Genomic DNA, 13234 nt, shown 5'->3' on the forward strand with positions numbered 1-13234 from the left:
TGACTGGAAAAAATGTCGGGCTGCTCAAAAGAATCCAGGAGAGGGTGAAAGAGGACAACCCTAAGCAGGTGGTAATTTTCCTACACTCCATAATCCACCAGGAAGCACTGTGTAAATCCGTATTGCAGCTTGACCACGTAGTGAAGACGGTTGTAAAACTCGTTAACTTTATTCGAGCAAGGAGACTTCAGCATCGTCAGTTTATTAAGTTTCTTGAAGAAACTGAACCCTGATCACCAGGACTTGCTTTATCACTCTAATGTCCGCTGGTTAAGTTTGGGGAAAGTATGTCAACGACTGTGGGAGCTCAAACAGGAGATTAGCTCATTTTTGGAGCTACTTGAGAAAGCTGACGACTTTCCTGAGCTGAGTGACACCGAATGGCTTTGTCATTTAGCCTTTGCTGGGGACATACTGACACATGAGTGAGCTGAACGTGAAGCTACAAGGGAAAGATCAGTTTGTGCACGAAATGTTCACAAACCTCAGAGCCTTCAAAACCAAGCTAGCTTTATTCTCAAAGCAAATGTCAAATAAGTCATTTGCTCATTTCCCCACATTGGCTATGCTGAAAGAGGCCCCTCAACTGTGAAAAAATACAGGAAATCACTGGACGACCTGCACGGAGAATTCTGCCGTCGGTTCTCCGATTTTGGAAAAATTGACAAGTCACTTCAGCTGGTGTCATGTCCCTTCACACAAGGCCCTGAAATGGCGCCACAGGAGTTGGAGTTGGAACTGATTGATCTCCAGTGTGACACCATCTTAAAAGGAGAAGTTCAAGTCTCTTAAACTGGATGAGTTTTATGCTTCATTAAGTGCAGCCAAATATCCAAACATCCAGAAGATGGCACAGAGGATGCTGGTGTTGTTTGGCTCTACCTATGTGTGTGAACAGACTTTTAGTGTGATGAACACCAACAAAGAGCCCCACAGATCACCAGTTGAGTGTTGAACACCTCAGATCTGTTCTGAGAATTGCCACAACAAAACTAACACCAGACTTCGATGCACTGGCAAAAAAAGGGTGATCAACAACACTGTTCCCACTAAAAGTGAATGTAAGTATTAACACTGTAATGCCTTTTATATGTTTATGTTTGATATGTATGCATCTGGTGCTGGGCCGGCCCATCTGTCAAATTTTAAAAGTCATTGTGGCCCCTGAGCCAAAAAGTTTGCCCACCCCTGATTTAGGCGATTCTTTAACCTTGCCTGTAACCTCATAGCTTACTATAACTTCATTTTAAAAGAATCCTGATTAACAAAAGATGTTTTTTTTGATCATCAACTGTTAAAGATAGTATGAATTTTGATGACAACTGGAGGCCAGAGAGGGAAGATTTAGTTTGACATGCAGCGGCAGAAAGAGGCTCTTCCTCCAGGAAAGAAGCAAGGAGACTGAAAACAAGACTGCTGAATTTCCTCAAAGAGAAATAGATGGGCCAGACCATATCTTACCTCCCATCGGTTGGTCAAGATACAGACTAGTGGAATGAGTCCAATACAGAGATATGAACAATTCAATAGCCAAAAACCTTCTGTCTATTGCACCAATACAAGTAGGAGTTTGTGAAGATGTGTTTGTAATTACACAGATGTACAGTAAGTGTCATGTGTATGTGAAGAATAAGGCACATGAAGAGATAGAGTGAAAAGTACAGAGAAATATGCTGACAGACACCTACAGTATAAAGAGGCTGTGCAGGCAGTTTTCAAAGTCTTAACAGTATCACTGACAGTTTGTCATAAGCCTACTGAAGCTGCACATCTGTCTTTTGACTGAATACTGCATGTACAGATGGCAGAAAGAATCTTTGCCTTGCAAAAAGACAGAAAGATGGACTCTGTGTTAACTACAGCAGGAAGACAAAAAATGGAGTATCCATATCAGAGACAATGAAAGTGTCAAATAAAAAACAACAACAACAACAAAAAAAGATACAATGCCGCAGCAACAGGTTCATTCACAAGGAAACAAAGAGCTGGTAGCAGCCATCACATAGATGCTGGCTCACATTCCTGCCATGCCAACCCAGAAGCTCTTGCTCATCTAAAGACAGCAGAGCTCACCTCTGTCAGAGTTCAGCTTGGGCATATTACATAATGGGATGAGATGCCGGAACAAACATCTCAGCAATTCTTCGGTGGCTTGTCCAGACAGCACATTTATTTCTGACACTGGACCAACGCAGCAGATACCAGAGCACTGCACACGCTCACTTCATTAATTTTGCTCGGTAAAAGTCAGTGCTCTTATCAGTCAGATTTATTTATTTATTAACTTATTAATTCATTTATTTTTTGTTGCTTTGGAGGAACTTTTATCAGGTTTATTATACAAAGTGTAGAAGCCACTGTTCTTGAAGCAAGGCCTGTACTAGTTAGTGAAGATTGATACTGTCTCTCTAAAGGTGTTTCACAAGATTACATATATGACAATAAGATCTGATTATGGATTAAAACTAAGTAACATTAACTACAATTAAACAAATATTTATGTGAATTTTTTTGTTATTAAGAAAAACAGGTTTACAGTACATAATTTATGCTCAATTTGCCCAATGTGCAATTTTGAGGAATCATGACCTTTGCATTGGGACTTTTGATATAAAGGCTACAGTGAGCTGATGAATATGAATGACTCACAGTGATCATGGCTGTGCCAGTTAGAATAGTTTGCAAGTCTCAAAATAACGAGGCTCTAAAGGCAGACTAGTGAGTAGATGAGACTCCATCATGACATGTAACATCACAGACAGCCTCTGTAGTCTGATTTAGCCACTTGTTAGCAACCACCTTCAAGATGTGTAAAAGTATTTCAAATAATGAGTACTGACATTTTATTTCACAAAACAAAATGTGAAAACGTATCGGCTTTGTGTTAACCAGAGACCTTATTTCATGCATCTAACCAAAAACCCAGCCAAAAAACCAGACTTCAGGGTGAGGGAACCGGAAGTCCAAAAATGCTAACTCAGTTCTGGGATTTAGGACTCACTACTATATCAATAAGGGTTGATATTTGTTTACACATGAGCAAATCTGTGACCAGCACATCTGGATTCAGCTTCCTGTTGCACTGTAGATACTGATGTTTGGTGAAGGTGTCTTATAATCCCAAAAGAGATGCACAATGTGACATCTTGAAACCTAAATGAAATTCAAATCTTTCAATTAATTCGTTACAATCATTATTACATGCATTCATATCATTTGACTTTGTCCAAGACATGCCTTACTGCTCAGGTTCAGACTTCACATGATACAACACTGCAGGTGCAAACAGCAAGTTAGAAAACTGCAGGAAATGAGAGAGAGAACGGCTGGATATTTCTGTTGCTTTGATTTGACCATTCTTTCTCTCTGTCTCTCATAACTCCCTCCAGCAACAAGAAAAGTGCACCATTAAATTGGAGGAGTACTCCTTTAAGGATGGCAGAAATTTTAAAACCCTCTCAGATTGTTAAAATTGTTGTGATGATCTATAGTGTGCAGCAACTGGAAAGGCAGGAATACATATTCAGTATCAGTGTTGTGACTTTCTCTGAACCCAGGACTTTAAAATATAGTAGTAGTAGTAGTAGTAGTAGTAGTAGTACAGAAGAGGATTCAAGATTGGAGCATGTAATTATATTCATCTGTCGTACAGAAATACAGCAATATCACAGAAAATGCACTTTTAATTAAAAACAGTTTGTATTTGCTGAAAGTGGAATTCTCTCATGGATAAGTCTTGGAACAGATTTTTCATCAGGATGTATGTAGTAAATTGCAGGAATCAAAATTTTAACAAACACATAAAACATGATTTACTTTAAATTAAAACAAAACAAAAAAAAATTCATTGGTTTCTGTTTAGTAGCAGGACCAAAACTTTGAGTAAGGTCTATTAGAAGCTACACATAAGTTTAATGAAGATAAATAACTGGCTTAAATTTATCATGTGGACAGAGGATCTGAGGTGGGAGAGCAGCATCCGAGCATCCATTTGGAAAAGGATTAGAGCTGTAAGCGGGCTCCGATTATGCAATATTTATCTGTTCTTTTTCTCATGGAGCTTGAACTCTGGGAACTTTCAGCAGCAAAGGATTAGTTCTCACACATTTGAATCAGTGCTCAGATCAAAGCAAGGGGGTGTCATGGGAGTATCTAAAACCTCCGTGTATCTAGAATCGAGATCTTGCTTAGCTGTTTACCACTTATTTTCATAATGATATGGAAAGAGAGAAAAAGGAAACATCAAGGGAAATTCAAGCCTGAGTTGAATATAATTAACTACTTGTATATGCAACACAACCAACTACAGACCAAAGCAAAGACAGCACACAAGTAGGGACAGAGTAAACAGTGAGGAGAACAAAGTTAGCTAAACCACACACAGGGATTTTGTTGCCAGCTCAGAGACAAAATGAGACTAGCAGGTCATCTTGGTGTTAGATCTCGATGGTTACTCTTGGAAGAAGTGAGATGCTAGGGAGCACTGAGGTGGACTGGGACTGCCTCTGTGTTTATTTGCAGATTTCCTCTGTGTAAGCTGAAACTACAGGGCTCTTTCTGTCTTTTACTGTATTGTTGTTTACCCTGAAGCAATGTAAGGATCTGGGCCAAGACAAGAGAGCTATTAGTTTGAACACTTGTGAGCAACATGTACACACAAACCGAAAATCACTCTTACCGTCACAGTCGCCCAAGTGGGCCACGTTTCCCTGTTCAACATCTTGCTCGAATGGCAGTCTGCAGAGGAGAAGTGATACAGTCATTAATCAGAAGACACACAAGTGCAGCAGCTTGGCCACTGACACAGCACAGATCCAGTCTGATAGAGGAAAGCTATCTCAGTGTTATAGCCGAGGACAGGTTACAAGGGAACAGCTCACTCTACAAGCTCCTTTATCACTTAGACTACAGGAATTTGTTTTTATTTTGAGGAAGTGACAAAAAATATTAAAACAGCAAAAGAAGTAAAGAGGCCCTTGAGCTGCCTGATATCATGCATTAATCACCATTATAATTTAAAGATAAGCACATGTGCCTGCAGGGTCATTAATTTAGCTACTGTAATTAATGATTTGAATTTCAAATATTTCTAGGTCAGCACACATTTCTTCACATTAGATATAGATACTTAAATATAAACCTCAGATCTGTGATAATTAAGGATTTACAGTAATTTAATGCATGTTTTTTCATATATATATATACACACACACACACACACACACACACACATAGATATATACACACCGTATATGTAACATGAATGAGGTCCTTAAAAATTTGATTATAACTGATTATATAGAAATATAATTATATGACAAGGTCATTTGTCATAAAAGTTAAATTATCAGTTGAACAAAACCTCAAACTTTACTTATTTCTCTATAATCTAGATAAACAAGGTCATACTGTATCTTATAACTCTAAAACCCATTTCCCATTTGGGCAACAGGGGAGCATGGAAAACTCAAAGGACAAAAACATATGATGAAATTAAGGAGCAGAGAGGAAATGAGAACAGCACATAGACCAGGTGCTCACAAAGAAAAACAACTGCTTTTAGTCATGGATCACAGCAGCAGAAAAATAAACGTAGTGGCAGGGAATGAGTAAGTGTGGAAGTATGTGTGTGTGTGTGTGTGTGTGTGTGTGTGTGTGTGTGTGTGTGTGCACAGATGTATATGCTTGTAGGCTTCATTCAGTACAGACTACATTAACAATAAAAGCCATGTGAGTAAAAATACCGATCAATTTATTTATAGAAAACATATGAGAAATGGTTGCTTTTGGTCTTTGCAATAATACCAAGTTGTGAAAGGCATAAAAATTGTCTCGGTTAAACTGTAGTGTCTTTAAAAGTCATTTACCTGAACACTGGAGATTACTTTCTACCCAGACATCTAGGTGTACACTAGATGTCAGGGCATTAAAGGTACAGTTTGAAATTTTGGAAAATACACATATTTGCCGTCTTGCTACAGTAAGTTACCTGAGAAGACTGACAGCAATGACTAGAAAGTGAGGAAAACAGCAGGACTGTCTAAAAGTAACAACCCTCATCTACCAGCACCTATATGAACACATTGTCTTGTTTGTTTAATTTTAAATAGAGTTGAGTGTTGGATGTATTTCTAGACAAGAAAGGGTTTATGTATTTCCCAAAGTGTTGAACTATGTCTTTAATGAACTGATTTTTTTTTAAATCTCTGATGGCTTTAAAGCGTGAACTATAATAATATACAATTTTTTGACTTGATCTGTTGTGGCAGTAAAATGGTCAAAACTACTGAAGACAGGGTTTTCACGGTTCTACTGTGAAGTCCTACACTTGGCCTACAAACAGCCTTTGAAGAACCAGAGCACAAAGTGCCTGGGGAGGCTGAACCGAGTTCAGAGAAGTCAGTAATCTACAGTTAACTAAAGGCTCAGGCAGCAGCACAGCCAACATGTGTACTTTTAATGCCTAGAAAACACTATGTCAAGTGAGTTCAACTGTGCCATGAGCATACAGTGGCTCTCACCTTAAGAATAAAGATTTTTCATTCTACTGGCTGCCTCTCAGAGACTGTGGATTTTAGTTTGTCTGTGCATGCATGTTTTTTCCTCTCTTTACATTATATAATAAAGCAAAGTGATGAAGACCTTGTGTTGTGCATGTATGTTGATCGCTATGGTCAGTGGCACAGTAAAAATTGCTAGATATTTGTACCCCCAGGGATACTTCTGCCAGGAGGAATGTGGAAAGAGGGTGGAGCAGCTCAGCTAGTTTAATAAAACAAGTTATTTGATTAAAAACAACTTTGAAAAAACAGATAGTAAACAATTAAAAAGGTAATGAATTGTTTACAAAGTTATCTAATAGTAAAGGATAAACACTTGTTTTGTCATGATAGCGTCACTGGCACAAGTTAGAGCGAGAACAGACCACCACCCCCACCAATTAATTAAAAAATACAAAACATATCTTCCTCAGAAACTGCCTCTACTATAGTCTGATGTTATATACAGTATATCCAGCTGCTGATCTGGTGTCAGTTTGCAAAAAGAGGCTGCATTATTCCACAAAGAGGAAATCCACAGTAACTCAATGCAAAATCGATTGCCTAGTTGACCGTCCTTGGTAAATCAAATCAGAGGCCTTTAATAGTACAAGTAGGCAGCCTGAGGTGGTCTTTAAGGCCCATGTTGTCTGTTCTGCTGGCACTACACCTAAGCCTAACTCAATAAGCAGCCTGTCTAAACAAAGATTTGATTTTGCTGGAGGACGGCGGCCGAGTTGAGCTGTCAAGAAAGAACACCATGTTTCAGTAGCAGGAAGAGAGAAATATCAAACAAACACGTGCACAAACGCGCATTCATGCACATGCAGAAATGAAGGCAGATAGACATATTTATACATACACCCAGACAACACGCTGTCCGGGCAGATGTGCACCAGAAAAGCAAATACAAAGCTATGTATTCAGTCACACACCCCTACACAATGTTAGATGAAAACCACTTGATAATAAATCAAAGAACATGTGAATCGGTGTGAAAGAGCATAGAATTGTTTAACAGCATTTCACATCTTGGATCAATAAGTGTACACAGAACAGGCTGTGTAACAGGCTACTTAGAGGGCACAGATGTTACTCAGAGGCTCAAATAGCTGCACACAGAATGAAGGACTTTCAGATTAGATGAATTATATATGAGAAATGTCTACAAGCATGCTGTCAAAAAAACAACACTGAGGCAGAAATAAATCAAAATAACAAAACTGTTGGATCAAAGAGAAAACTAAGAAACGTGGAGAAACTACAGATGGACAAACAGAAGAATAAACCAGCCACAGTGTTGGTATGAACACAGCAGGTACAGTGCTGTGTAAACAGTGTGTGAGTCATGGTGATGTAAAACTGAGAGGTGTCATACAGTACCTGGTCCCAGGCCGGAGGAAAGAGCAGGTGCTTCCTCTGGTCCAGCCACAGTAAGGATCCCTGGAGGCAATACAGTTCCTGCAAAGACGCACAAATTGACTTTTCACAGGCTCTGCTCTTCATCTTGACTGCAACTGAATGGACAATACTGATGTTTTCACAGATTTCAGATAGTCACATCTCACAAATACCTGTACTTTCACATCATAGAGGAGGCCACCGATTTCCAATTTGTGATGACGTGAAGCTTGGTTAAGTGTCATTTGTCACCGTGAATACTTTGTCAAAGGTACAACAATGCGGCAAGGTAATGCACTTGACAGCAGGGATGTTAGGGAATTAAATAGTTCTAGGAATTGAGCAAGAAAAGGTCCTCATGAATTTGGAAATAGCTGGTTTAAATAGCTTTTCCCAGAGTTTCTAATCCCATCTCACAATCTTAAAATCATGGAGAAAGAGTTGAAGCTTCAGTTGAAAGTTCTAGAAAAGTACAATGTGAGATCTCAGACTAGTTCTAGAAAATCCAGACACAGAGTTTGGAAAGCATAGATCTTTTACACACAAGAACTCATCAAATTTCCACAACTAACCATTTGTGTCTTAACATTTGTATAGCACTTTCTGTACATTGAAGGACACACAGAGCACTTTCACACTGTTAACTCATTCACCCATTTGCACTCACAAGCACTCAGCCAAGTGGGACAGCTAAAAGGGGCGACTTGGGTTCAGTGTCTTGCTTAAGGACAATGACAATGTGGACCAGAGAACCTGGGTATCGAAAAGTCAACCCTCCTGGTTAAAAGACAACCAGCTTTACCTCCTGAGCCACAGCTGCAATATCCATTTTGCTTTTAACTTGTCCCTTATATTTGGTTTTCAGAAACATGGTTAATATATTAGACATTTTTACACCATATATTTCTAGTCAGTATATAAAATATCAAGTCAAGACGTCCTTGAATGCAACAAGGAGAACTTCTGAAACGGTCCATGCCTGTCGTGCCATTTAGGCTGAAAGCTGCCCATACGTCATCCATTCTGAACAAAATTCTAAAGTTCTCAAACACTTTTTAGAGATTAAAAACCAAACCTGAAGCTGCTGAAGCGAGACTAAGAAATTTTGAACATGCTCACAACATTAACTCTCACACTTCCAAACGCTTACCACCTTAGAAAGTATGTGAGCATTTCTTAAGGTGCTCTTGATTACATGCTTGCATGACTCACCTGCCTCGGTGAACACACTGCATACCTGATGAGCTGGTTGGTCTGTGTACCAGTTTATGTTAATGGACCTTAACCGACCACAGCCATGAGCATCAAGGCTCAGTAAGTGCATGAGTCAGCAAGAGAGTATGGTGCTTGTGTGGCTGTACACAGGCGAAACATCATTACTTGGAATATATGCATTTTTATGGTTTGTTATGCAGGATTAGTAGACTCAGGGTCATTTTTTTCAGAACTGCCCTGAGCACATTGAAAATTAAACACTGACACCAAGATAGCAGACTAACAAAATGGCCGACTATTGTATCTGATAAGAGTGTAACAATACAACCAGCTCGTGATTCAGTTCAACAGAGGATACAGGGTCTGCAGTTTGATACACTCACGATAACAGTCATTTACTTTCCTTAAGTATGTAAATTCATAAAAACTGCTTTCAGACATTTTGTTTCTTATTCAAACATTCCCTTAATTTTGTTGATTAGTGTAGCTAACCCTACTGAAAGTCAGGGTCAACAATAGATCAGTCAAGATCTGGCCTATTGCCTCCTCTTGTTAACATTACATAGAATATCTTGACGTGATATTGTGATAACTTTTTCACATTAACAATGCATCATTCCATGATGCATTGCTACACCCCTAGTGTCTTATAAATTAAGTGCTTAATGAAAAAAGAATGATAATAGTTGCTAAAGGGAATATTGTTAAATTAATACAAACTATGCCATATATGTATATTATAACTGAAACACCAGATTATATTGTATTATAATAATATGAATCAACTATTGTATAGATCATGTGTGTTGACTGCTCTAATGAGTTAATCAGTGATCATTAGAATTTATTTGCTATATTACATGTTACACTGTCAGTAAATAGTGTTACCATCCTCAGTTACTGTAAAATAATACTGTATGTAAGGTAAAGTTAAAATTGCATGCTGTGGAAATACAAAATTACTTTTGATGGTGTAGTATACCAACCACTTATATTATAGATTTCCTCCCATTTAGAGAGACATTTTATTGGGTTTTGACTCCTTTCAGTGTTATAGAGCAGCTAGCAAGTTATCACCTCACTCAAGCGTCCAGTGACAGTTATTAAGTTGTCATATGTCTTTGTGTAATGTGTTATTATTGCAGGCAAATTCATGTCAGCTACAGAGCAGCATCTCTGAAGTGGGCAGGGCTTCAGTGCGTATTGCTCAAGGGCACTTGTGAAGGCCAGATGGTTCCTGAAAGGTCATTTAACTTGTGATTATGGTGCCCTGGTTGCACTTGGAGGTTCCTGTGTGTGGTTCAGACTCACTTCATGCATCTGGAGTAGAGTTGGCACCTTGCCACTGGTACTCTGACCACACAGGAGGGGAAGGCAAGGAGCAGAGTGTGGCTCGCCCGGTCCAGAGTCAGAGACAACAGCTGCCTGGCCTGTGGAGCATCTTCATCACACCTGCAATACACAGAAACAGAAATGCAAACAGGCAGGCACACATAAAACAAAAAATACATTAGGTAATTTCAATTACCAGACAGACTACACATTAAACCTCTGACCTCACTCTGAGCATTACAGCAGAAGAAAAGCATTCCTGATGATTTAATGTGGTACACAACCAGACATAAACAGCTCTATAAATAAAAGCCATAATAAAAGTGACGGAGATGAGAGGGTGTCTGCATATCCGGATGTTAAGGTCCTGTCCCAAATATGCGCTGCACTGCTCTGAATGAGCAGAGGTTAACCGTTCATCAACCAAACATCAACCATTCCCTGAATCACCTCTAATTGGCACTTAGAGCTAAGATAGCTGGCACCAACTGGCCTAAGTGGGGTGGGTATTATACCATTTTATACACATGTGCATTCACGCATCAGCTATATCTGGATGGTTTATGATAACATTGTGGTGAGCCCACAGTCATTAAGAAGGATCTATCATTCAACTATCTGGCGGCGACCGTGGTGCAGTGGGTGGAGCAGTCGTCTTCCAACCACAAGGTTGGAAAAAAATTCCTTGTGCCATACATACGTTCATTCATTCTACTAAGGCTAAACTGTGTCATTCTTCACAGCCAATATCACAAACGGCAGGGAAAAGGAAAAGGGGATATGGAGAAACTGGGAGGGGGAAAAAACAAAACAACTAACAAATGTAGGAAAAAAGGCAAGGAGAATCAAAGATGAGAGACTCACGAAAAGAAAATATGAGTGATAGAAGCAGGAACAGCCAGTGGGAAGAAATATGGGTTCTAATGGTGTTATTTCCTGGTTTATTGTGGCACCCAGCCAGTCCCAACCAGTCATTTCTATCTTTGCTCACCTCTTAGAAGATGACTGTGTTAGTGGTACCTTATGGTTTATTACAGGGCACAAGGCATCACTTTGTCTGTACATGTAAGGTGAGGTTAGCCAGTCCTGGAGCATAAAAGGAAACCTGGTGTAGTGTGTTCCATCTCCTGATTAACTGGTTGCTTGCTGTGGCTGGATTGTCACTGACCTCCTGGTGGGCTCACAACACATGCTAAATTATCCCTCACACACTGGCTTTGGTCCAGGTCATTCATCACACTGTCCCCTCATTTCATCTGCCATCACTACTGTAGCTCTCATTTGGTCATGTCTCAAGGACAAGCTGAGGCACAAATTGGGGAGCATATTTTGGAGGGGATGGGAAAGGAAGGAAGTTTATTACCAAAGACAAAATGTAACAATGCAAGTAGGATCAAAGGGTGGTTCCAGTCAGCTGGATCAAAAGATAATACCATTTCCTCCTTACTGAGAAAAAGGGGAGCGCAGCTACCATGACATTCTGACTTTCTTTTAAAATGACTCTAATTAGATTGCTAGTGTTTAGAAACATGGACTTTCTTTTAAAATGACTCTAATTAGCCTTGGTGAAAGATAATCACCAGTCAGATCTGCCTACATCTGTGTGACAAACTTCTTCTTCCCACTGTGCAGCTATCCGCTACGTGGAATAATGCATCTTAAAGAACAAAAGCAAAGGGTTGAAAAGGCACTGTAACCTGTGTTCACATAGAGTGGAGGGGATCCAATGAAGCTGCCTACTTAATGTAAAATGCTAATTAGAAAGTGACAACAATACCAATCTACAACAAGATCCAGATAAAGGGTCATTATTCCCCCCAGTGTGCGTGTTCCTGGTCAAGATTAAGGATAATGTGATTTTATCATCATTTCATTACTTTCTGATGTTTTCCCACTAATGCCATTGAAACATACCGTACGTCTCATCCTCATTAGAACATTTGCTGATAGTGAATATCAGCCTCCAATACCAGCCTTTTCCGTTTGCCCTGTTGCTTTTGTATCCTCTGCATCAGGCTGCATTATTTCAGCTCCAGCACAAATAGATCTCCAGGAGAACAGGTGAGGTTTTCCGCAGAACTCAGGGGACACCATGTTTCCAGACATATCACACAATCAGCATCGCTGGATATGTATACATGAACCACAAATGTCATTTAACCCTTTCCAGGCCACTGCTGCTGTATGTCTTCTCTCTGTGAGCTGTTTAAGCTATCGCAATATATACTTGTGCCCTAAAAGAAAAAAAGTGTGAAATGCACTTATTTGCCAAGAGTTATACAGTGCCTTGCAAAAGTATTCATACCCCTTGAATTTTTCCACATTACAACCACAAACTTAAATGTATTTTATGTGATAGACCAACACAAAGTATCACATAATTGTGAAGTGGAAGGAAAATGATACGTGGTGTTCAAGATTTTTTACAAATAAAAATCTGAAAAGTGTGGCGTGCCTATGGATTCAGCCTCCTTGAGTCAATACTTTGTCAAAGCACCTTTAGCTGCAATTACAGCTGCAAGTCTTTTGGGGTATGTCTCTACCAGCTTTGCACATCTAGAGACTGCAGTTTTTGCCCATTCTTCTTTGCAAAGTAGCTCCAGTTCAGTCAGATTGGACAGAGAGCATCTGTGAACAGCAATTTTCAAGTCTTGCCACAGATTCTCAATAGGATTTAGGTCTGGACTTTGACTGGGCCATTCTAACACATGAATACACTTTGATCTAAACCATTCCATTGTAGCTCT

The 13234-nt window shown here is 39.5% G+C and overlaps 1 protein-coding gene across 1 annotated transcript in view; it reads right to left on the reverse strand.

The window, feature by feature from the left end:
- Nucleotides 1-13234, reverse strand: part of sema6bb (sema domain, transmembrane domain (TM), and cytoplasmic domain, (semaphorin) 6Bb) — a 152267-nt gene that overhangs the window by 33637 nt on the left and 105396 nt on the right. Inside the window, exons 16-18 of the mRNA XM_020622375.1 lie at nt 10467-10607; nt 7923-8000; nt 4679-4737 (exon numbers count right to left, since the gene is read on the reverse strand). Coding sequence (XP_020478031.1) covers nt 4679-4737; nt 7923-8000; nt 10467-10607 — 278 coding nt within the window. The remainder of the gene's footprint in view (nt 1-4678; nt 4738-7922; nt 8001-10466; nt 10608-13234) is intronic.

The sequence above is a fragment of the Monopterus albus genome, unplaced genomic scaffold (assembly GCF_001952655.1).
Source record: "Monopterus albus unplaced genomic scaffold, M_albus_1.0 scaffold279.1, whole genome shotgun sequence".
NCBI lineage: Eukaryota > Metazoa > Chordata > Actinopteri > Synbranchiformes > Synbranchidae > Monopterus > Monopterus albus.